At 39.3% G+C, this 22,014-nt stretch overlaps 1 protein-coding gene across 1 annotated transcript in view; it reads right to left on the bottom strand.

Moving 5' to 3' along the window:
- The window catches only part of CWC27 (CWC27 spliceosome associated cyclophilin), a 239,760-nt gene that overhangs the window by 98,127 nt on the left and 119,619 nt on the right, over positions 1-22,014 (bottom strand). Inside the window, exon 11 of the mRNA XM_062211737.1 lies at positions 18,657-18,757. Coding sequence (XP_062067721.1) covers positions 18,657-18,757 — 101 coding nt within the window. The remainder of the gene's footprint in view (positions 1-18,656; positions 18,758-22,014) is intronic.

Here is a 22,014-nt window from a genome sequence, read left to right as displayed (position 1 = left end):
GAAAGATGAAGTCATGTGTTGGTACTTAGTCTTTCCCCTTTCCCCATCCTGGAACCGAGACATGGAGATGTGCCAGGTTCTAACATGTGGAGAGTGATAACACCTCGGGAGATGGCAGAAAAGCAAAATCTGGGTCCTAGAGTGACCTGCTGGCCTGAAGGGTTTACTCTTGGGCTGTTCTGCATCAAGAAGTAACCCTCAGTCTTCTATAAACATGGTATTTTTAAAGTCTATCTGTCTGTTCCTTTCTCCTTTTCTCTCTTTAACAGCAGCTTGTTTTGTAGCTTATAAAACTAGGTCTATAAATAGAAACTCCTTTTATGGCACTCATTGCACACAGCAAGTAGATTTTGCTTTATCTTTAGTAGAAGGACATCTGGGAAAGAAAAGTGACAAATATCTAATACTATAAAATCAAATTAATGTTCTGACTATCTGTTATGTGTAAGGGGCCAAGAAGTTACACTACTGGTCATTTTAATTACTGTAACCCAGCTCTAAAAATGGTTTTTATTTTATTGATTTCTGCTCTTTATTATTCTTTCCTGTTACTTCATTGGCTTAATTTTGCCTGATGTTTTCTTTAAAAAGCTTCTTTTCCACGGGAACTTCTATGATAATTTTTTGAAATATTAACACCTAAAGCTGAAACTGCTTCTAAGTACTGTTAGGACTGCATTAACATTCTTAGAAACCAGTAACTCCTTAAAATTGGTTGTTACTACAGTTGTCCCTTGGTGTGGGGAATTGGTTTCAGGTGCTCCTGTGGTTACTAAAATCTTTGGATGATCAAGTCCCTAATATACAATGGCATGACATTTACATATAGCCTATGCACATCCTTTAGTATATTTTAGATCACCTCTAGATTATTTTTAATATCTAATACAATGTAAACACTACATGAATAGTTGTTACACTATGTTCCCTCATTAGAGAATAATGGCAAGAAAAAAATCTATACATATTCACCACAGATGCAATTATTTTTCCCAAATATTTTTGATATGTACTTAGCTGACCACAAGGATATAAATCCCAAAGATATAAAGGGCAGGCTATAATTCTCAACAATTGCATTGCATCACAGAATATAACCTGTTTGAAAACATCCTCTAAAAATTTTTTTAACTTTTTTTAAAAAGATTTTACTTTATTTATTTGAAAGACAGTTATAGAGAGGAAGAGGCAAAGAGATAGAGAGAGATCTTCCATCCGCCTGTTCACTCCCCAGATGCCCACATTGGCCGGAGCTGTGCCAATCAAAAGCCAGGACCAGGAGCTTCCTCTGGATCTCCTGTGTGAGTGCAGGAGCCCAAGGACTTGGGCCATCTTCTATTGCTTTCCCAGGCCACAGCAGAGAGCTGGATTGGAAGTGGAGCAGCCGGATCTCGAACTGGCATCCACATGGGATGCCGGCACTTCAGGCCAGGGTATTAACCCACTGCACCACAGCGCTGGCCCCTCTAAAAATTCTGTAACTTATTTTGTGGTTCACTATGTTGCCACTTTCTATAAATTTTTCAAGAATGCAGAATGAATGTACATCCTGAGGCTATTGAGTGCAATGTTTGCTTTGTGTGCATTATATAAAACAGGTTAATTGTGTGGTCCAAATCTTTTATAATTCTTTTACATGCTTGTTTGGTTATTGAGAGAAGTATAATGAAATCTCTCACTATGATGGACTAGCTTTCTTATTGTACATGCTATATATTTTATATATATTATTTATAGTTTGCTTTATACATTTAGGGTCTGGCTTATTAGGTCAATTCAACTTTAGGATTGTTAAATTTCCTGGTATACTGATGTTTTTATTGTTATGTAGGTATCTCTTAATCCTTAACCTATTTTACCTTATAGATGTGATTGTCCAACATATTTAAGAAACTTCTAATATAAGTAGTATATTACTACATTTCTTGTTTAGACAAGTTTGACAAACTTGGTCTTACAGGTGAAGCATCTGATATATTTTTATTTATTTATTTATTTATTTATTTGAGAGGTAGAGTTACAGACAGAGAGGAGAAGATAAATAGAAAGATTTTCCATCTGCAAGTTCACTCCCCAATTCCCAAGTTCACTCTACAATGCCTGGAGCTGGGCTGATACAAAGTCAAGAGCCAGAAGCTTCTTCTGGGTCTCCCACTTGGGTGCAGGGGCTCAACACTTTGGCCATCTTCCACTGCTTTCCCAGGTCACAAGCAGAGAGCTTGTGAAGAGGAGCAGCCAACACACAAACTTGCACATATATGGGATGCCGATGCCTAAGCCTACTACACCACAGTGCCGGCCTCCTTTTTGCATTATTTTAATACAGGTATTGATATAGCCATCTTTTATTTCCCCTATCTTATTTTGTGCCATTTAAAATCTTTTTTTTTTTTTAAATTTATTTGACAGATAGAGTTAGACAGTGAGAGAGAAAGAGAGAGACAAAAAGGGTCTTCCTTCCCTTGGTTCACTCCCCAAATGGCCGCTACGGTTGGCACTGCGTGGATCTGAAGCCAGGAGCCAGGTGCTTCTTCATGGTCTCCCATGCGGGTGCAGGGGCCCAAGCACTTGGGCCATCCTCCACTGCACTCCCGGGCCACAGCAGAGAGCTGGATCGGAAGTGGAGCAGCCAGAACTGGAGCCCAAATGGGATGCCAGCAAGGCAGGGGGCAGCTTAACCTGCTATACCACAGCACAGGTCCCCAGCTTTTACTTTAAAATGATAATGTCTTTTCTCTCTGGATGCTTTAAAGATGACTTTGTGGCTGGCGCTGCAGTTCAATAGGCTAATCCTCTGCCTGCGGCCCTGGTACACGTGGGTTCTAGTCCCGGTCAGGGAGCCAGATTCTGTCCCGGTTGCTCCTCTTCCAGTCCAGCTCTCTGCTATGGCCCGGGAGTGCAGTGGAGGATGGCCCAAGTCCTTGAGCCCTGCACCCATATGGGAGACCAGGAGAAGCACCTGGCTCCTGGCTTCGGATCAGCGTGGTGCGCCGGCCAAAGCGGCCGTTGTGGGGTGAACCAACGGAAAAGGAAGACCTTTCTCTGTCTCTCTCACTGTCCACTCTGTCCAAAAAAAAAAAAAAAAAGAAAAAAAAAAAAAAGATGACTTTGTGTTCAATTTTTTTTTTTTTTCTATTTGACAGGTAGAGTTATAGACAGTGAGAGAGAGAGACAGAGTGAAAGGTCTTCCTTCCATTGGTTCACTCCCCAAATGGCCGCTACGGCCGCTCTTATTTATTTATTTTTTTAAGATTTATTTATTTTACTTGAAAGTCAGTGTTACACACACACACGGGGTGGGGGGTGGGGGTCTTCCAACTGCTGGTTCACTACCCAACTGGCTGCAACAGCCAGACCTGCGCCAATCTGAAGCCAGGAGCCAGGTTCCTCTGGGTTCCACACAGGTGCAGGGCCCCAAGGACTTGGGCCATCTTACACTGCTTTCCCAGGACACAGCAAAGAGCTGGATTGGAAGTGGAGGAGTCAGGGACTCGAACCAGTGCCCATATGGGATGCAGCACTACAGGTGACAGCCTTACCCACTACGCCACAGCGCCGGCCCCTCAATGCTCTTAAGTACTACCATGCTGTATGTTGGCATGGATTTATTTTTTCCTATCTTCTTTTAGTTTTAGAATGGCTTCTTTACTCTGTAAACTAATTTTTCCTTAGTTACAAAATATTCCCAGCTCTCAATTTTTCACCTATTGCCTCTATTTGACCTCTGATCTCCTTCTGGAATTGGATTATACATTTATCAGAGAATTTTTCTATTCTTCCAGGTCTCTCATCTCTTGTTGAGCTGAATTCTACATAATATTTCAATTCTATCTTTCATTTACTAATGCCTTTTATAGCAGTATGAAATTTGCTATAAAATATGGTTTTTAATGCTATTACAGTTCTAATTCCAGGAGATATCTATTCTTTGTTTTAAAATGTGCTTGTTCTTTATATTTTGAAGTCTATCATTTCATGATGTATATTATATATACATCTTAACTTTAGTATCTGAATAAAATCTGAAATTTTGTGGCTCTAAATGTGTTGCCTGATGTTTCTACCAGCTTTTAGCTGGGGTGTCTGAATTTGGGGTATGGTACTAAGATAGTGAAGGGGGTGAGTATTTGGTAAAGTGGTGTGCATTTGAAGCTGCTCTTTCTTTTTTTTTTTTTTTTTTTTTGTGAATTGGGAATGAAAGTAGGTTCATCCTGAAAGGTTTTGTTTGATTGTAACAGGTTTCTTAGGGTACTTAGGATCCAGGACTATTTTTGGCTAAATATTTGGCAGACAGATTTTGAGACTACCCAGACAGAGTAAATTTTAGTTCCAAACTGATAGGAAGACTGCTTTGTTGTTAGAGCTCAAAGTTGATCCCTTGTACTCAATCTTCTATGCTATGACTCAAGATAGGCAGTTTTCCTTATAGTCTTCTTATGGGGGTGAGGTGACCATATTTAATTCTAATTCTAACTCTCCCTGCCTCTAAAGATAGGGTCCTGTGGATCCCCAGTTACTTGGAATAGTTTCCTACTAGACCCTTCCTACCTTGGGAAGAACTCAGATTGTGCATTCTCTTCCATGAACTTTGTGAAACCTCAAAAAACAAAAACAAAAACAAAAACAAAAACAAAAAACAATGTTTCAGTTCAGTCAGTTCAGCAAATATCAACAGGGTGAAAGCCAGGCCCAGTGTTCTACTTATTTCTCTTACTTCATACCTTTGCTTATTCCCTGGTTTAAGTATTACTTGCATTTTTTTGTTGTCAGCCATAGGAGTATATGAGATGTTTTTATATCTTATGTTATTAGTTATTTTCAATGGGTGAGACACTTTGGATCCCTAGTCAGCCATGTTGCCAAGAACTGATGTTTTCTGCAACCTTGAAATTTTTTTGCTATTAACTGCAAAGTTCCATTTTTAATCTTGGAAAAGGGCACATGTTTATGAAGATAATGTGCTCATTATAGGATTCTTACTGAGGGTGTTTTATAAATTATTATTCTAGCCTAAACCAAGGTAGATTTTTAAAAAAAGCAGTTAAAACTTTATAGATGGTATCTACTCAAGGCTGCATAAAATTTAAGACTAGAGTAGTTGTAGGAGCACTGGACTGGAAACTAGGGGTCCTGAGTTCTATTGCTTCTACTCTGCTGTATGTTATCGGATGATTCCTTTAATTGGTTGGCCCTTGTATATGATAGAAAAGTAGGGCCAGGTGACATTTTTAGGGCCAAAATTGTGATGACTGCACATCACTATGCGGAATAGAGCACATTCAAGAGCAGAATTTCTGATGCTTCAGACATTTCTTAAGGCTACCTTACTTTAACATTTTAAACATACTGCAACATAATGTTTGTGAGCTCACAGGCTACTGTAGACTTTTTTTTCTAAAAACAAAGTAAATAAATCAATATAAAATATTTTTGTTTATCAAAATAAATTCTTAATGATCTCTTATTATGTGGATATTTTGTTAGTTCTGAATACTTCATTATTCTCTGTGTGCTTTCTAGTGTTGCAAATTCTTTAAATGTAGCTATTAATATAATTTGAGGATTACTTGATTTTTACATGAAAAAAAAATAGTAATATCCAAAAGCTGCAATTATACCATCTGCCAGGAGTTTATGTGAAAAATTTTGAAACCATGACCCTTTAAAAATTTTCAGCATACTACATTAATCATTTTTAAAAAATCAACCTGATACCAGGAAGATTAAACAGTCCACAGTCAGCTTTATGCAACATATTCACAGGTTTACACTGTAAGTTGTGAAAAGAGTATCTTTTTTAAACTTGATTAAGTGCTACAAGATGTTGAAGAAACTCAGGACTCATATGAATTACTGTATACGTTTGATGTCATTTTTGGCAAAACCTCAGAAAATGTCACATAAAAGGAAAACATCTTACTTAAAGTAAGGTCTTGACAGCAGTCTGGAAAAGTTAACAACTCTATTTCCAACTGGGAACACTGGTTATAATCAAACTTTTAATGATGATATTAGTTCCCTTTGAGACGATCTAAATTCCAAAACAAAACAATAAAATACAACCTGCTTCTTTGTGCATCCACACATATCAATGTGAGCACTTGCATACACACAGGTATATATACCCATCATATCTTCTACTTTCCAAAGTGGACAAAAATTTGTAATTATTTCCATTTAGGCTCCAAACATATAATCTGATTGTAATGTTTTCTTGTCAAAATATCAGTGGCCACTTGATAAAGAAATGGCAAGACTACAACACCAGCTAAGAAGCTTTTTACGAGTTTTATTTATTTATTTATTTATTTTTTAGAAAGTGAGAGGTACAGATAATCCTCATCAGCAATACAGATGGAGTTCCTGACTGTCATTGTTCCCCACATTGTAAATCCAAGAGCTTGAAAATGGTGGGCATTTTCCACCCCAATTTACATGGCCTTTATATCCAGCATCTTCTATATCTTAAGTTGTCTGATATAAGAAAATTGGGAAAAAAAAATGCCTAAAGCAAGTTGCCCCTTTAAGAGCTACTAGTCAATTTCAATCGGAAAGCGGTTTAAAAAATTATATTATAAATGAATTATAATAAAATGAAATTATTGGGAAAAAAATGTGTGTTTTCTAGCACATGAAGATTAAAAAAAAAAAAAAAGTCCAGAAAAATAAATACCACAAAGTTACTACAGTTAGTATAATGGGATGATCTTTCATTTATTATACTTTATGTTTTTCTATATTTCTCATATTTTTGCAAAAGATATATGTTACTTTCATAATTGGAAGAAATGATTTTTTTTAAGAGATAAATACTGGGGTTGGCATTGTGGTGCAGTGGGTTAAACAGTCACTTGGGATGCCAGAATCCTATATAGGAGTGCCAGTTTGAGTCCTGGCTTCTCTGCTTCTAGTCCAGTTTTCTGTTCATGTGCTTGGGAAGGTAGTGCAAGATGGTCCAAGTGGTTGGGTCCCTGCCACCCATGTGGGAGACCAGGTTGGAGTTCCTGGCTCCTGGTTTGGCCTGGCCAAAACTTGGCTGTTGTGGCTGTTTGGGGAGTGAACCAAAGAATTGACGATCTCTGTCTCTGTCTCTTTCTCTCCCCTTCTTTCTGTTGCTCTGCCTTTAAACAAAGCAAACAAATAAATTTTTAAAACAAAACACTAATACTTATCAGTATCAATTAGCCTATTTTCAGTCAGGAATGACACAGATAAAAGCAAAAGAAGGACAAACTGCAGTTACTAAAAATATAGCTAAAGGCTCTTGTCAAATTTCCTATATAGGAGTTACACCAATCACCAGGCAAGAAGAATGCTTATCAGAAAACTCCACTAAGATGGTACTAAGATAGTGAAGGGGGTGAGTATTTGGTAAAGTGGTTAGCCCCAGCCTGGGACACCTAGAGCAGCTGGGTTTGAGTCTCGGCTCCACTCTCTATTCCCGATTCCTGCTAATGTGCACCCTGGAGGCAGCAGGTGATGGTTCACCTGTTGGGGTCCTGCCACCCTTGTGGGAGACTCAGACTGAGTTTCCAGATTCTGGATTTGGCCTAGCCCAGCTCTGTCTTTTGCAGGCATTTAGGAATTGAACCAGTGGATGTGAAATCTCTAACAAAAAAAAAAAAAAAAAAAAAGACAGTGAAAGGATGAAAAAGCTATATGCTACATACATTGTTTGTTTGTTTTTTACCAAAAAAAAATTTGTACTTAGAGGCATTCAGGGGCAGGCGTAGAGGCGTGGAGAATAAAGCCGCCACCTGCAGTGCTGGCATTCCCATATGGACGCTGGTTCCAGTCCTGGCTGCTCCACTTCCAATCCAACTCTCTACTATGGCATGGGAAAGCAGTAGAAGATGGCACAAGCCCTTGGGCCCTGCACCTGCGTGGGAGACCTGGAGGAAGCTCCTGGCTCCTGGCTTTGGTTTGACACAGCTCTGACCGTTGCGGCCAACTGGGGAGTGAACCAGCGGATGGAAGACCTCTCTCTCTGCCTCTCCTTCTCTCTCTGTGTAACTGACTTTCAGCTAAAATAAATAAATCTTTTAAAAAAAAAAAGCCTTCAGAATATGAACAACACAAATATAACTTTTTCAGAAGGAATTACAAAATTCAGTTCACAGAGCAATAATTATTTCATATAAGCTGCATCAGAGACAACTGAAGATGAAAAAATTACTGTCCTCATATATAACTGATTTGTGTTGTGCACTTGCTTTAAATTTCCATGCCAATTTACATCCCCCATACTGTATCCGGCAAGGTTAGTAGCTATTGAAAATACCAACACGGCTATCTCAAGACACATTCAGTATGGTGCTAGCTACACAAAAAAAGACACTTTACAGTTTAAAAACAAATCTTTTTTTAAAAAAGATTTTATTTTGGCCGGCGCCATGGCTTAACAGGCTAATCCTCCGCCTTGTGGCACCGGCACACCGGGTTCTAGTCCCGGTTGGGGCGCCGGATTCTATCCTGGTCGCCCCTCTTCCAGGCCAGCTCTCTGCTATGGCCCGGGAAGGCAGTGGAGGATGGCCCAAGTGCTTGGGCCCTACACCCGCCAGGAGAAGCACCTGGCTCCTGGCTTCGGATCAGTGCGATGAGCCGGCCGAAGCAGCCATTGGAGGGTGAACCCACGGCAAAAAGGAAGACCTTTCTCTCTGTCTCTCTCTCTCACTATCTACTCTGCCGGTAAAAAAAAAAAAAAAGATTTTATTTTATTTGAAGTGCAGAGTCACAGAAAGAGAGAGGGAGATAGAGAGTGATCTTCCATTCACTGGTTCACTCCTCAAATGGCCAGAGGCCCAGGCTAGGTCAGGTGGAAGCCAGAAGCCAGGAGCTTCATATGGGTCTCCCACATGGGTGCAGGGGCCCAAGGACTTGGGCCATTTTCTGCCACCTTCCCAGGCGCATCAGCAGGATGCTGGATCAGAAGTGGAGCAGCTGGGACTTGATATGAGATACTCATATGGGATGCTGGCATTGCAGGCAGTGGCTTAACCTGCTTTGCCACAATGCCGACCCCTAAAAACAAGTCTTACCCAACCTTATGCTTCAACTTTTTCCTTTAAAAGGAGTGAGTTGTGTACAGGGGGGTTAAATGCTTTATAGACAAGAAAAAAATCTGATAGAACCAATATATTCATCATCATTATCTTCTTCATCTTCCTCCTCCACCTCTTCCTCTTCATTTTCTTGCTCTTTTCAGCCTTGACCACTCCCTGCTCCCCTCCTGCCACGTTTTCTGTAGCTAGAGGTTTTCCTTTGGGCTAATATGCAGCAATATCCTTTTTTGTACGGCCACAACGGCTGGAGCTACACCGATTTGAAGTCAGGAGACAGGAGCTTCTTCTGGATCTCCCATGTGGGTGCAGAGGCCCAAGGATTTGAGCCATCTTTCACTGCTTCTCAGGGCACAGCAGGGAGCTGGATTGGAAGTGGAGCAGCCAGGACTCGAACTGGCACCCAGATGGGATACCAGCATTGCAGGCTGCGGCTTTATCCACTAGACCACAGCGCTGGCCCAAGCTGCCTACCTTTCATCAGCCTGCTTGTCATCTACAGCAGTGTTATTCCACATCACTCCCAGTTTCTTTGCAACATCTACCAGTGGATATGCTAGGGTGTTTTCCTTTGATTTTGAGCAGTAACACTCAGAACAGAACAAGGAAAGGGCTGAAGGAGGCCTCCTGACTGCATTGGGATCCTTGAATTTCTTTTTTGTTTCCCTTTTAGATTTAGGTTTTCATTTCTCTTTTTATAACAAACCTTATCTATTTTTGCCATTTCTTCAAATTCTCCCTTCTCTTTAGCAGACATGGTTTCCCCCTCTCTGAGTCCGTCTTAGAAAACTGAGAAGTTGGGGCCGGTGCTCTGGCATAGTAGGTTAAGCATCTGTCTGTGGTGCTGGCATCCCATAGAAGTGCCAGTTCGAGTCCCAGCTGCTCCACTTCCTAGCCAGCTCCCTGCTGATGGCCGCACCCACATGGGAGACCCACAGGAAGCTCCTGGCTCCTGGCTTCAGATTGGCCCTGCCCTAGCCATTGTGGGCATTTGGGAATGGAACCAGAGCATGGAAGACCTCTCTCTGTCTGTAATTCTGACTCTCAAGGAAATAAATAAATCTTTAAAAAAGAAGAACGAAAAAAGAAAACTGTGAGAAGTTAACGGAAGTATCTGGGTGCTTCTTCTTGTGCTCCTCCCAGCAAGTGCACACAAAGAATTCACGTTTAGTTATTTTTCCTCAGCGAGTCAGAGTTGCCCAGTGTCTGTCTGGCTCTCATTTGCTTTGGCACCACTTCTACAGAGCTGGATGTGCTGTAATGGCTATAACAGCAGGAGCCAGAGCCTCCTCTTATACATTAGTTCTTAAAAGTAGCAATAGATGAACCATAATCAATCACTAGGAGGCCTATAAGATGGTCCAGAATTTAAGTAATATAAAAATATGTAGATTGGTTAGAGTTTCATTGTACATAACAATTAAATATGCCCATAATGTATGTTTTGCAAAGTAAAGCTCAACAAGATTTGTTTATGATGGCTAGAGAGAAATGCATTTTTTGCTTAAAAATCTTGTGTACCTTAGTAATTTAAAATACTAAGACACATTTTGCCAAATTCTAGGTTAATGGCTCCACATTTACAGTGCTCTCATAATTGTATATTTAATAGTTTTTCAGAAATCTCCAGTTTGCTGCCAGTTTTGATAAATATAAAGGTTTTGATTATTTCTGTCATGCTTGACTCAGTATATTTAACAGTAATGCTCAGGATGGATTTTTGATCATTATTTTATTATAATACATAAAATATCAGTGGTCTAAAACCAAAGGCCTTCAATGGATTGTTAAAAAACAAAATAAAACAAAAACCAAGAAATTTATGGACTAAATTTAAAGATGGTCACCTCTTAAATACTTTACCAAAAAATGAAATCCTTTATGTAACTCTGAAATTATGTACATGTAGACCTTCAAAACATTTAGTCTTTAAAAACTATCTTATTGAAAACACTGGCAAGAATACAGCATGTCATGGACAGGAGTTGCTTAGTGGTTCAGATGCTTGTGTCCCATATTGCAGAGCCTAGGTTCAAGTCCTGGGCTCCAGCTCCAAGTCCAGCTTCTTGCTAATACAGAGCTCGAGAGCCAAGAGGTGATGACTTAAGTGTTGGGTCCCTGCCACCCTTATAATGGAGAGGACCTGCACGGAGTTCCTGGTTCTCAGTTTTGGCCTGCCCAGCACCAGCTGTTGCAGACATTTGGGAGAATGAACCAGTAGATGGGAAGTTTCTCTCTCTCTCTCTCTCTCTCTCTCTCTCTCTCAATGTATATAACAGGCAGAGAATATAGCACACTTTCTAGTACATGAAGATAATAATGTGTTCAATAATATTTCACTTGAGAGACTATCCTAGGTAGAGAGTGAAGACTTATTTTTCCAGGACTTGAAGGGAATGAGGAGTTTCATACAAATGAATGTTCCAGATAAGAGAATTTTGTCTTTAATTTATTAGAATATTAACAATTTTGGCACTTAGTTTAGACTCACTCCCCATTCTCTAACTTGTTAAAAAACAATAAATATCATCTAACCTTAATGAATCCGGGTTTTTCCAATGAGCATCCATAAGTTTATCATTTAAAGATACTGGTATGCTGGGGCCAGCCTGCAGTGATACAATCCCGTATGGGTGCTGGTTCAGAGTCCTGGCTGCTCCACTTTTGATCCAGCTCCCTTCTAATATGCCTGGGAAAGCAGTGTAGGATGGCCCAACTCCTTGGGCCCCTGCATCCAGGAGATTTGGAGGAAGCTCCTGGCCCCTGGCTTTGGATTGGCTCAGCTCCAGCCATTGCAGCCATTTGGGGAGTGGACCAACAGATGGAAGACCCCTCTCCCACCCTCCCTCCCTCTCTCTCTCTCTCTCTCTCTCTCTCTCTGTAACTCTTTCAAATAAGTAAAACTCATTTTTTTTAATTATTAAAGACATTGGTATGCTTTCAGAATAAATGAAGTATCTAAAGCAAATGTGTCCATAATATTTGACTGCCATGTTCCTGTGTATCATGACCTAGCATGATGTGGTCAACTATCATCTCTTGCTACTATCAGTTGGGGGTCTATAACCATGCTTTTCTCTTTCAGTTTTTGAAAAACATACAACACACACACACACACTCAAACAACAACAAATTTTTATTCCAACAAAATAGTACCCTACAAAGGTCCACCGATGAGCCCTTGCTCTGACTTTTCTTTATTTATTCTTAATTTTTTTGATTATTGAGATATACTTAATGTATCAAAAATTCATCCTTTGAGAGTACACTCTTACTTACTTTCATTATTCTCCAATCTATCTGGAACTTGGAAAACCAGATTATTGATATGTCAGCAGCAATGCCTTAAGTAAGAGGAAACAGACCATGACTGATGGCCTGACAGGCTTCTGTGATAAGTCCAAATACACTATAGTTAGCACACAGATTAAGCAGACTACAAACAAGAAAAATAGGGACAAAGAGGTCTGATACTTCTAGCATCCAAAGGAAAAAAAATGATGAGTCATAGATATCTGAAGAAAGTTAACCACTGTGGAAAAAAGGACCAATTTGATCCATGAGAAGAATTAATTCTATGTGGTATTAGCACAACACAGAGTTAATATTCCAAGAGGGTTTCTTTTTCTTATAAAAACCTGGAGGAAGCTTGTTTAATACTGTACATCAGATAAATGAAAAGTAGTAAAAAATTGTACATGTTCACAACCTAGCAAGCCTGAGACGCCATAGTCTGACTTAACATTGTGTTAGAAACAGAATTGGAAGAAACCTGAAATGGCCCAGAGCAACCTGAGAGGTATTAAGCACCTCAGTGGTGAGTTTCATGAAAAGGCTTTAAAATTCTTTCTTGATTTACAAGCTCAGGTTTCCCTTCCTCCTCTAAGTTCTGGCACTAGTCACAGAGCAGGTATTGTCTGCTTAGAACTTTGAAAAGAGCATCTGACACCTTATCTCCGGAAAGCTGATTACAGAAGATGTTTAAACCTGTATCTCCATGTGACCATCAGCACTTTGGTACTGGTTTGTATACGATGAAACTTAAAGAAACCTGGAAAGGACTTAACCATAATTTAATGAAAAGGATTATATGGTTTATTAAAGAACTTGACAGAGCCAACACAGGAAACCAACTATCTCCAATTAATTATCAACCTTATTCAAAATTTCTTACCCCTACAACAATCCTATGCACAGCCTTGATGATTTATAGTGGACTAGAGAGATTCCAAGGCTGTAAACAGGATTGTCCTGCAGTCCATCTCTTTTGACATCGCTGGTATCTAAAGTAAAACACCACATTCTTTATGTACCTAAATTGGGGTGTTAGAACCTACTGCAGATTCTGTATTCAACTAAGAAATGTAACGTTTAAATTTTACTTTATCTGGAGGCTTTAAGAAGTAGGGTGGGAAGAATCACTATGTACCTAAAGTTGTATTTGTGAAATGCATGAAGTTTGTATATCTTAAATAAAACGTTTCTGGGGAAAAAAGAAGTAAATATATGTCAACCCAATGGCAAAAAGGAAGATGTCATATTTATATAAAGCATTTACCCAACAACATCCATGTGATACAAGGAATAACAGATCCTATTTGTCTTTCAGTTTATGTAGAGAGAAACATATGGGCCCAGACTTTAAAGTAACTTGCCTAATGAGACATAACAGATTTAAAAGCAGGATATTACTAAAATAAGTCTTGAATTGTCTGTATAAATATGGCTAAGGATTTGGCTGAAGGACCCAGGTAAATATTACAAAGCCAATGGAATATTCATTGCTTGATTAAAAGTGATTTCCTATGATGTCAGAATTCCTGAAGAAAGTATCACATCTGATTTAGTGGGAAACCTTCATTCACAGAAGGTGAAAATTAGGCATTTTAATGCATAAGTATTAGAGCAAAAGGCTTGTTCTTTTTTTTTTTTATTATTTTATTTTTTTTAAAAGGCAGAGTGGACAGTGAGAGAGAGAGACAGAGAGAAAGGTCTTCCTTTTTCTGTTGATTCACCCCGCAATGGCCGCTGCGGCCTGCGCGCTGTGGCCAGCCCACCGCACTGATCCGTAGCCAGGTGCTTCTCTTGGTCTCCCACGCAGGTGCAGGGCCCAAGCACTTGGGCCATCCTCCACTGCACTCCCGGGCCACAGCAGAGAGCTGGCCTGGAAGAGGGGCAACCGGGACAGAATCCAACGCCCCGACCGGGACTGGAACCCAGTGTGCCGGTGCCGCAGGCGGAGGATTAGCCTATTGAGCCACGGCGCCGGCCAAAGCTTGCTCTTATAGGTCACTTCACAAGTACTTCTAATTCAAAAATAATACAATATATTCTAAAATGAATTGGTAATAGTCAGCAAGTATTAAGACTTGACAAATGGTAGCTGGCTCTGTGGCATGGTAGGTTAAAACCCTGGCCTGCAGCACTGGCATCCCTTATGGGTGCCGGTTCTAATCCCAGTTGCTCCTCTTCCCATCCAGGTCTCTGCTATGGCCTGAGAAAGCAGTAGAAGATGGCCCAAGTCCTTGGGCCCCTGCACCCGCATGAGAGACTTGGAAGAAGCTCCTGGATCCTGGGTTCAGATTGGTGCAGCTCTGGCTGTTGTGGACATCTGGGGAGTGAACCAGCAGATGGAAGACCTCTCTCTCTGTCTCTACCTCTCTCTGTAACTCTGTCTTTCAAATAAATAAAATAAACCTTAAAAATAAATCTTAAAAAAAACAAAACTTGACAGGTGGATTGACCAGGAAATAATAATACCAGAAGCTTTACTAAGAATATCTATACTGGTTCAAAATACCTTTTTAACAGAGTATCAATATAGAATTGCAACTTTGAAAAACATGAAGAGAAAGTTTATTTTGGGACTTTGTGTGTGTGTGTGTGTATATATATATATATATATATATATTTGTAGATAACTGGAACAGGGACAATATTAAAATTAACACTCTCAATTTGCAGGATTGGATAGGAAACAAAATGGAACCAGGAAGTTACAGCTTTCTTCTTACAAATTTAAAATTATTTTCTTTTTATTTTATCCAATATTGAAAATATATTAAACATTTTCTCATTACTTAATTTATTTAAAAGAATCTTGAGGACTGTACAAAGGATTTTATCCCTGAATTTATGATTAGAAAATCAAGACACCAAGATTTAAATAACTTTACTACTAACAACTGTAATTAAGATTCTTATTTTTTGAGAAGCTACAATATTCCAAAGCATTTTATAAACATCAATGCTTCAGGTACCCACCACTCAGTATTACTATCAAAATTAGTATTAAAAATAACAAATTTAACATATGTCTAGTCTCTATATCAGCAACTGTGATGCACAGCACCCATGTGAAAGTTGGGACAGAAGTAGGTCTACAAATTACATAACAATTTGCTACACCAACTTATCCAAAACACTCGTTTTTTTTTTTAAGATTTTTATTTATTTATTTATTTGAAAGTCTGAGTTACACAGAAAGAGAAGGAGAGGCAGAAAGAGAGAGAGAGAGAGAGAGAGAGAGAGAGAGAGGTCTTCCATCCGCTGATGCACTCCCCAGTTGGCCTCAATGGCCGGAGCTACACCGATCTGAAGCCAGGAGCCAGGAGCTTCTTCCAGGTCTCCCATGAGGGTGCAGAGGCCCAAGGACCCGGGGTATCTCCACTGTTTTCCCAGGCCACAGCAGAGAGCAGGATCGGAAGAGCAGAAGCCGGGACCTGAACTGGTGCCCATATAGGATGCCGGCACTGCAGGTGGCGCTTTACCAGCTATGCCACACCACCGGCCCAAAATCTTTTTAAAAATACCATTTATCTGGTTCTAAGTTTACTGGCAAGTTAAGTTGCTAGATATAACATAAAATCTTCAAAAGATCAAATCATTATGAGTTGCCAAAATGCTTTGCAAAAGCATGATGTGTAGCTATATAGCCCAATCAAGAAATCTTTTCTAAATAGGTTCAAGAGAGTATTCAGCTCAACTGATGCACAATGTTACAGAGCCAAGGTCAAATAACTCTTTCCAATTTCACGTGAGAATCTTACTATGCAAATACATTTGAGAACCTCTGGATCTATTCCCAGAGATCATGTAGTTCTAACCTTAGAAAGAGTATCTGTCAGCTGAGAAGATAGGCTAGAGTTCTGACATACATTCAAGGATGTCTAAAATTCTACTTCATCTTTATAATGCTTTGTAATACGATGGTTCATGAAATCATTTGTAATTATGGGGAAAAAAGTAATACCTGAGTTAAGAACTGCATAGGAACTTCAAATATAGTGCAGTGTTCACTGAAAATTATAATCTTTCATAGTAAACAACTATCATATCAGCAATATTTGCCAATTTAAAAGACCTAGGCAAGTTTAGAAAAAATATAATTCTTAGACAAAAGTAAACCATAATATGTATCATAGATAGGTTCTAAAAATTTAATAAGCATTCTAACAATATAGGGATAAAATATTGCTCTTAGCAGAACTCTAAAAACACAAGCATAATGGCCCATTCAGTGCCTAGCTCTTGGTTTCTAGATACAATACTCCAATAAGTAGAACCACGGTTCATTAAAGAGTGGTTGATTCCAGGTCTGGAGGAGGAAAAATATAGGATATGCATGGAGTATCTTGTGGTGCCAGAAATAAAGAAAGTGCTCAAAGGATGGGATCAAGTTGAAAGGTGATAAGAAACATCCTGGGGGACGGCGCCATGCGCACTTGGTTAATCCTCTGCCTGCGCCGGTTCTAGTCCCGGCTGCTCCTCCTCCAGTCCAGCTCTCTGCTGTGGCCTGGGAAAACAGCAGAGCATGGCCCAAGAGCTTGGGCCCCTGCACCCACATGGGGGACTAGGAGGAAGCACCTGTCTCCTGGCTTTGGATTGGTGCAGCTCCGGCAGTTGCGGCCATTTGGGGAGTGAACCAACGGAAGGAAGACCTTTCTCTCTGTCTCTCTCTCTCACTGTCTGTAACTACCTGTCAAATAAATAAATAAAACCTTAAGAAAAAAAGTACCACCCTAAAAGACCAAATAGCCAAAGCTTGAAAAATTTGAACACAACAAATAACAATAATGTTGGATTATAACACATAGACTATTAGAAATAGTCACATTCCTGTCTTGGAATAAAGACAGTTCTTTCTTACAGAAGAAATCCAGGCAATAAAAATAATAGGCATCGGGACTGGCACTGTGGCATAGTGGGTAAAGCCACTGCCTGCAGTACCAGCATCCCACATGGGCCCTGGTTCAAGTTCTGGCTGCTCCAATTCTAATCCAGCTCTCTGCTATGGCCTGGGAAGGGAGTAGAAGATGGCCCAAGACCTTGGGCCCCTGCACCCACATGGCTGTGGATCAGTATGGTTCTGGCCAATGCAGCCTCTTGAGGAGTGAACCATCGGATGGAACACACTCTCTCACTCTCTCACTCTCTCACTCTCTCTCTCTCTCTCTCTCCCTCTCCCTTTCTACCTCTGCTTCTCCATAACTCTGTCTTTCAAATAAATAAATAAATCTTAAAAAAAGATTTTAAAAAATGGGCTTCAAGCAAATAGTCACCATTAGAAAAACACAGCAAATAACCATTGCCTGTAAACAAATCAGTGAAGCTTAAGTTTGAAGAGAAAGAGATATTTGTATGACCTCAAAGTATCTCCCCCATATTGTACTGCTATTCTGAATATGGATTCTTTAAGGATAGATGCTTGTTGAACATTATTCTTTCCTATATCCACATAGATGGTACAGAATCTAGTAGATAAAAATACTCCAAGCTTTCCAAAGCATGAGAATATAGAAGATATATGTGTATGTACAAGGCAAACTTATTAAATCAAATTTAGTACATTAGTAACTGCATAACATTTCTGATCATGTTCACTGAATCTACAATAAAATTTATTACTCTAAGAGGAAAATAGATCTGAAGGTTCCAAACTGTTATTTTGGAAACTGAACATTACACACTTTATAGCTCAAATAGTTCCAAACCAAATTAAATTGTTTAGTGAAGTAGCTTTTTAAAAAACTATACTAGCTTAACAAAAACCACAGTGAAACAAAGAACATATTTAACCCATATAAATACCAGGGTGTGATTCTTATTGGTTTTATTAATATTTTAGATTTTCTACAACTTAACACAAGAGTCAAAACGAAAACAAACAGAAAAGAATAGTAACACAGAAATGTTTATAAAGTCTACAAAGTCTCAAACACTTTTCTAAAATATTTTAAAGAGTATGCAATATTGAAAAAAAATGAACATTTCACCCCTGTGTACTTTTAATCCAATTATGTGCTATGGCAACATTTCAGTTTTGCTTGATTTCAAATACTCTGTCAGTTCTTATTAAGCCATCTTAAGGACAATACTTATGTCATGTTTGCCCTGAATTTAGTTCTCAGAGAAATGTCCTGAGTGGAAATTTATTTGATTGGCTAACTAAACAAAGAAAGTATTAAAGAAACAAAACTCAAGAAGGAGACAAGGTAGGAAGGGGAGTGAAAAAGGAAACAAGAAAAAAAAGGCAGAAAGGAGGAAAAAGAGAGGCAACGAAAAAGAGGAGTATCAACCAAAAATGGAAGTCCTTACCTTCACTTCTTTTTTCTGCTTTTGCTGTGTTTTCTACTTTTTTTTGTTTTGCTGCCAAGAGTTCCCGCTTTAATTGTCTTGCTTCTTTTCTGAGCTCTTCACTAAAAGGCAAAAAAAAAGTAAAGTTATATAAGTACATAACATACTGAGAAAATAAAGTTGTTTAGCAAAAACAGAGTTGTTGGTTTTAAGTATATCAAACCTAAGAAAAACAAAGAGAATCTTATAATTCATTCATATTGATTCTGAGTACATATAAGGATGCTTCAAAAAGTTTGTGGAAAATGGAATTAGAAAGCAAGTTTTTCCATGAAAAAAATTTTTTATTTATTTATTTGAGAGAGAGAGTTACAGACAGTGGGAGGGAGAGACAGAGAGAAAGGTCTTCCTTCCATTGGTTCACTCCCCAAATGGCAGAAATGGCCAGAGCTGCATCAATCCGAAGCCAGGAGCCAGGAGCTTCTTCTAGTCTCCCACACAGGTGCAGGGGCCCAAGGACTTGAGGCATCTTCTACTGCTCTCCCAGGCCATAGCAGAGAGCTGGATTGGAAGAGGAGCAGCTGGGACTAGAACAGGTGCCTATATGGGATGTTGGCGCCATAGGCGGAGGATTAACCTACCGTGCCACCATGCTGGGCCTTTCATGAATTTTTGAAGACTCCACATATACTTGTGAATTGGGAACATACTTAAAGAATGTTTTTAAAGCTGAACTTTTTCATAGTAATAATATGAGTTACTTTCAGGCATATCAAACATAATGAAAAAAAAGGATAAACGTTACCTTGACCTCCTAATTCACTAAAAATTTTAATGTTCTATTTCCAGTTTAATTATTCATAGAGATGGGGCTGGCATTGTGGTGTAGTTAGTCAAGCCGCTGCCTGCAATACTGCCATCCCATACAGGCGCTGATTTGAGTCATGGTCACTACACTTCTGATCCAGCTCCCTGTTAATGTGCTTGGGAAAGCAGCAGAGGACAGCCAGGTGTTTGGACCCTTGTATCCACTGTACCCACATGGGAGACCCAGAAGCTTCTGGATCCTGGTTTTGGCATGGCCCAACCCTTGACTGCTGTGGTCATCTGGCGAGCAAACCAGCAGATGGAAGACCTCTATCTTTTCCTCTCTCTCTGTAACTCTTTCAAATAAATAAAATAAATCTTAAAAAAAAAAAAGACTCGTGGAGATAACAAATCAAAACAAAAACTGTAATGTAGATATTATTCATCTCACACGGATATATAAAAAATAACTGGCTTCAGAAATTCTTGAATTCCTAAGCTCACACCAGTAACTGCCATTTGTTAAACAATTATTATATGCTAGGTATAATGCTAAAAGTTTTTAAAACTCATTTGATTTTTAAACTATTTAATCCTATAATTTCACATATAATTTGTTCTTTGGTGAAACTTACCAGACTAAATTATTCGATGATTAATATAATCAAGTGTTAAAGGCAAGCAGAAACATAAATGTTGATTTCACTACAAGTCATTAGCTAGGTGACTTATTCTAGCAAGACAGTTTTGGATTGGTTGATTCAAACTTATACCTTGGAAAAATTGTTATTTTAAAGATATATTTATTTGAAAGGCAAAGTGACAAAGAAAGGGAGAGACAGAGAGAAAAGGAGATCTTCCATCTACTGGTTCACTCCCCCGTGGCCACAAAAGCCAGGGCTGGGCCAAGCCGAACCCAGGAGCCAGGAACTCTATCTGGGTCTCCAGTGTGGGTGGCAGAGGTCCATGTACGTGTGCCATTTTCTGCTGCCCTCCCAGGTGTATTAGTAGGGACTTGGAACAGCAGTGCAACAGCTAGATCTTGAACTGACACTCCAATATGGGATTCAGCAATATGGGCTACAGCTTAAACTGCTGTACCACAAGGCTGGTCTGGAAAAAAAAATTATTAACTACTTACATCATGAACTCAAGGGCTATTATGGATAGAGAAAACTATGCATACTTTATCTTTGAATGTCAAGTGTTCACTCTATTTTCAACAAAAGCTAGAATGGATTACAGAAAGTCAATCTGCAATCTGGAAATGGTCTCTAAAGATATCCAGGCCAACGTTTAAAAGAATCTTAAGTCTAGATTATTCCAGACAGATTCAATCTTCAATGCTTCCTGCTGATCCCAAACCACATGTCTTTTTACCACTACCCTGCTATCCTGTATCAGTTACCAACTTGAAGGGCCTTATATTTATGTGCTTGACTCAGGTTTTATTTTTACTTTCTTCTACATCACACACACACAACCATGTGTTATATCTTGCCTGCAAGATTCTTAATTCTGAAACATTCCTCTCTCACCAAAATCCACTACCTTTTTAACTTTTTCAGTATTTCACTGATACTAAACTTCTGCTTATTCTTATAATAATGGAAGCCAACTCCTTAAGCATAGTTCCTGGTATACTATCCCCATTCTAACTATAATTGGTTCCATATCTATTCTGGATGCTATGGTCAGCCATTTCACAGATGTCCTCATCAGAATCCTCAATTTCTTGTCATGTTTGACATGTGTATATAACATGATCAGCTGGAAGAAATTGTTAACCTGGTCAGGAACACAAACTTACAGAGAACATGTTAAATTTATTTTTTTAAGATATATTTATTTATTTGAAAGTCAGAGTTACACACACATACACACACACACACAGAGAGAGAGAGAGAGAGAGAGAGAGAGGGATACAGAGAGAGAGGTCTTCCATCTGCTGGTTCACTCCCCAGTTGGCCCCAATGGCCAGAGCTGTGCTGATCTGAAGCCAGGAGCCAGAAGCCTCTTCTGGGTCTCCCACATGGGTGCAGGAATCCAAGGACTTAGGCCATCTTCTACTGCTATCCCAGGCCATAGCAGAGAGCTAGATCAGAAGTGGAGCAGCTAGGTTTTGAACTGGCACCCATATGGGATGCCAGCACCTCAGGCCAGAGCGTTAACCCGCTGTGCCACAGTGCCAGCCCTGCATGTTAACTTTAGGTGTGGGATGTTACCAGGTATTTGCCCTTGTAATAAGTTTCCCAAGTGATTGTAGTTCTACTCACATTTGGGACCCAAGGCGTTAACTATAGAAATTTCATCTCCCTTTTGTAATTTCTAGTCCCTCTACTTCACTGACCCTTTCATTAAGCAAATAAACATGCTCAGATTTCCCTGGACTCTGTTCAAACCAAGTGATTAATATCTTTACAAATGGACTCCATTCCTGAAAGAATAGTTTATACAAACAGTCTACTTCATCAGCCTCTAAATTCTTAATCTCTTGCAATCTATCCCTTTTATAGTCTACTGAAACTGCTTCTATATCAGTCAAATTCAATGGGCTTTTCTCAATTCTCCT

Source organism: Lepus europaeus, chromosome 15, assembly GCF_033115175.1.
Source record: "Lepus europaeus isolate LE1 chromosome 15, mLepTim1.pri, whole genome shotgun sequence".
Taxonomy (NCBI): domain Eukaryota; kingdom Metazoa; phylum Chordata; class Mammalia; order Lagomorpha; family Leporidae; genus Lepus; species Lepus europaeus.
This window is presented reverse-complemented; position numbering and strand designations above follow the sequence as displayed.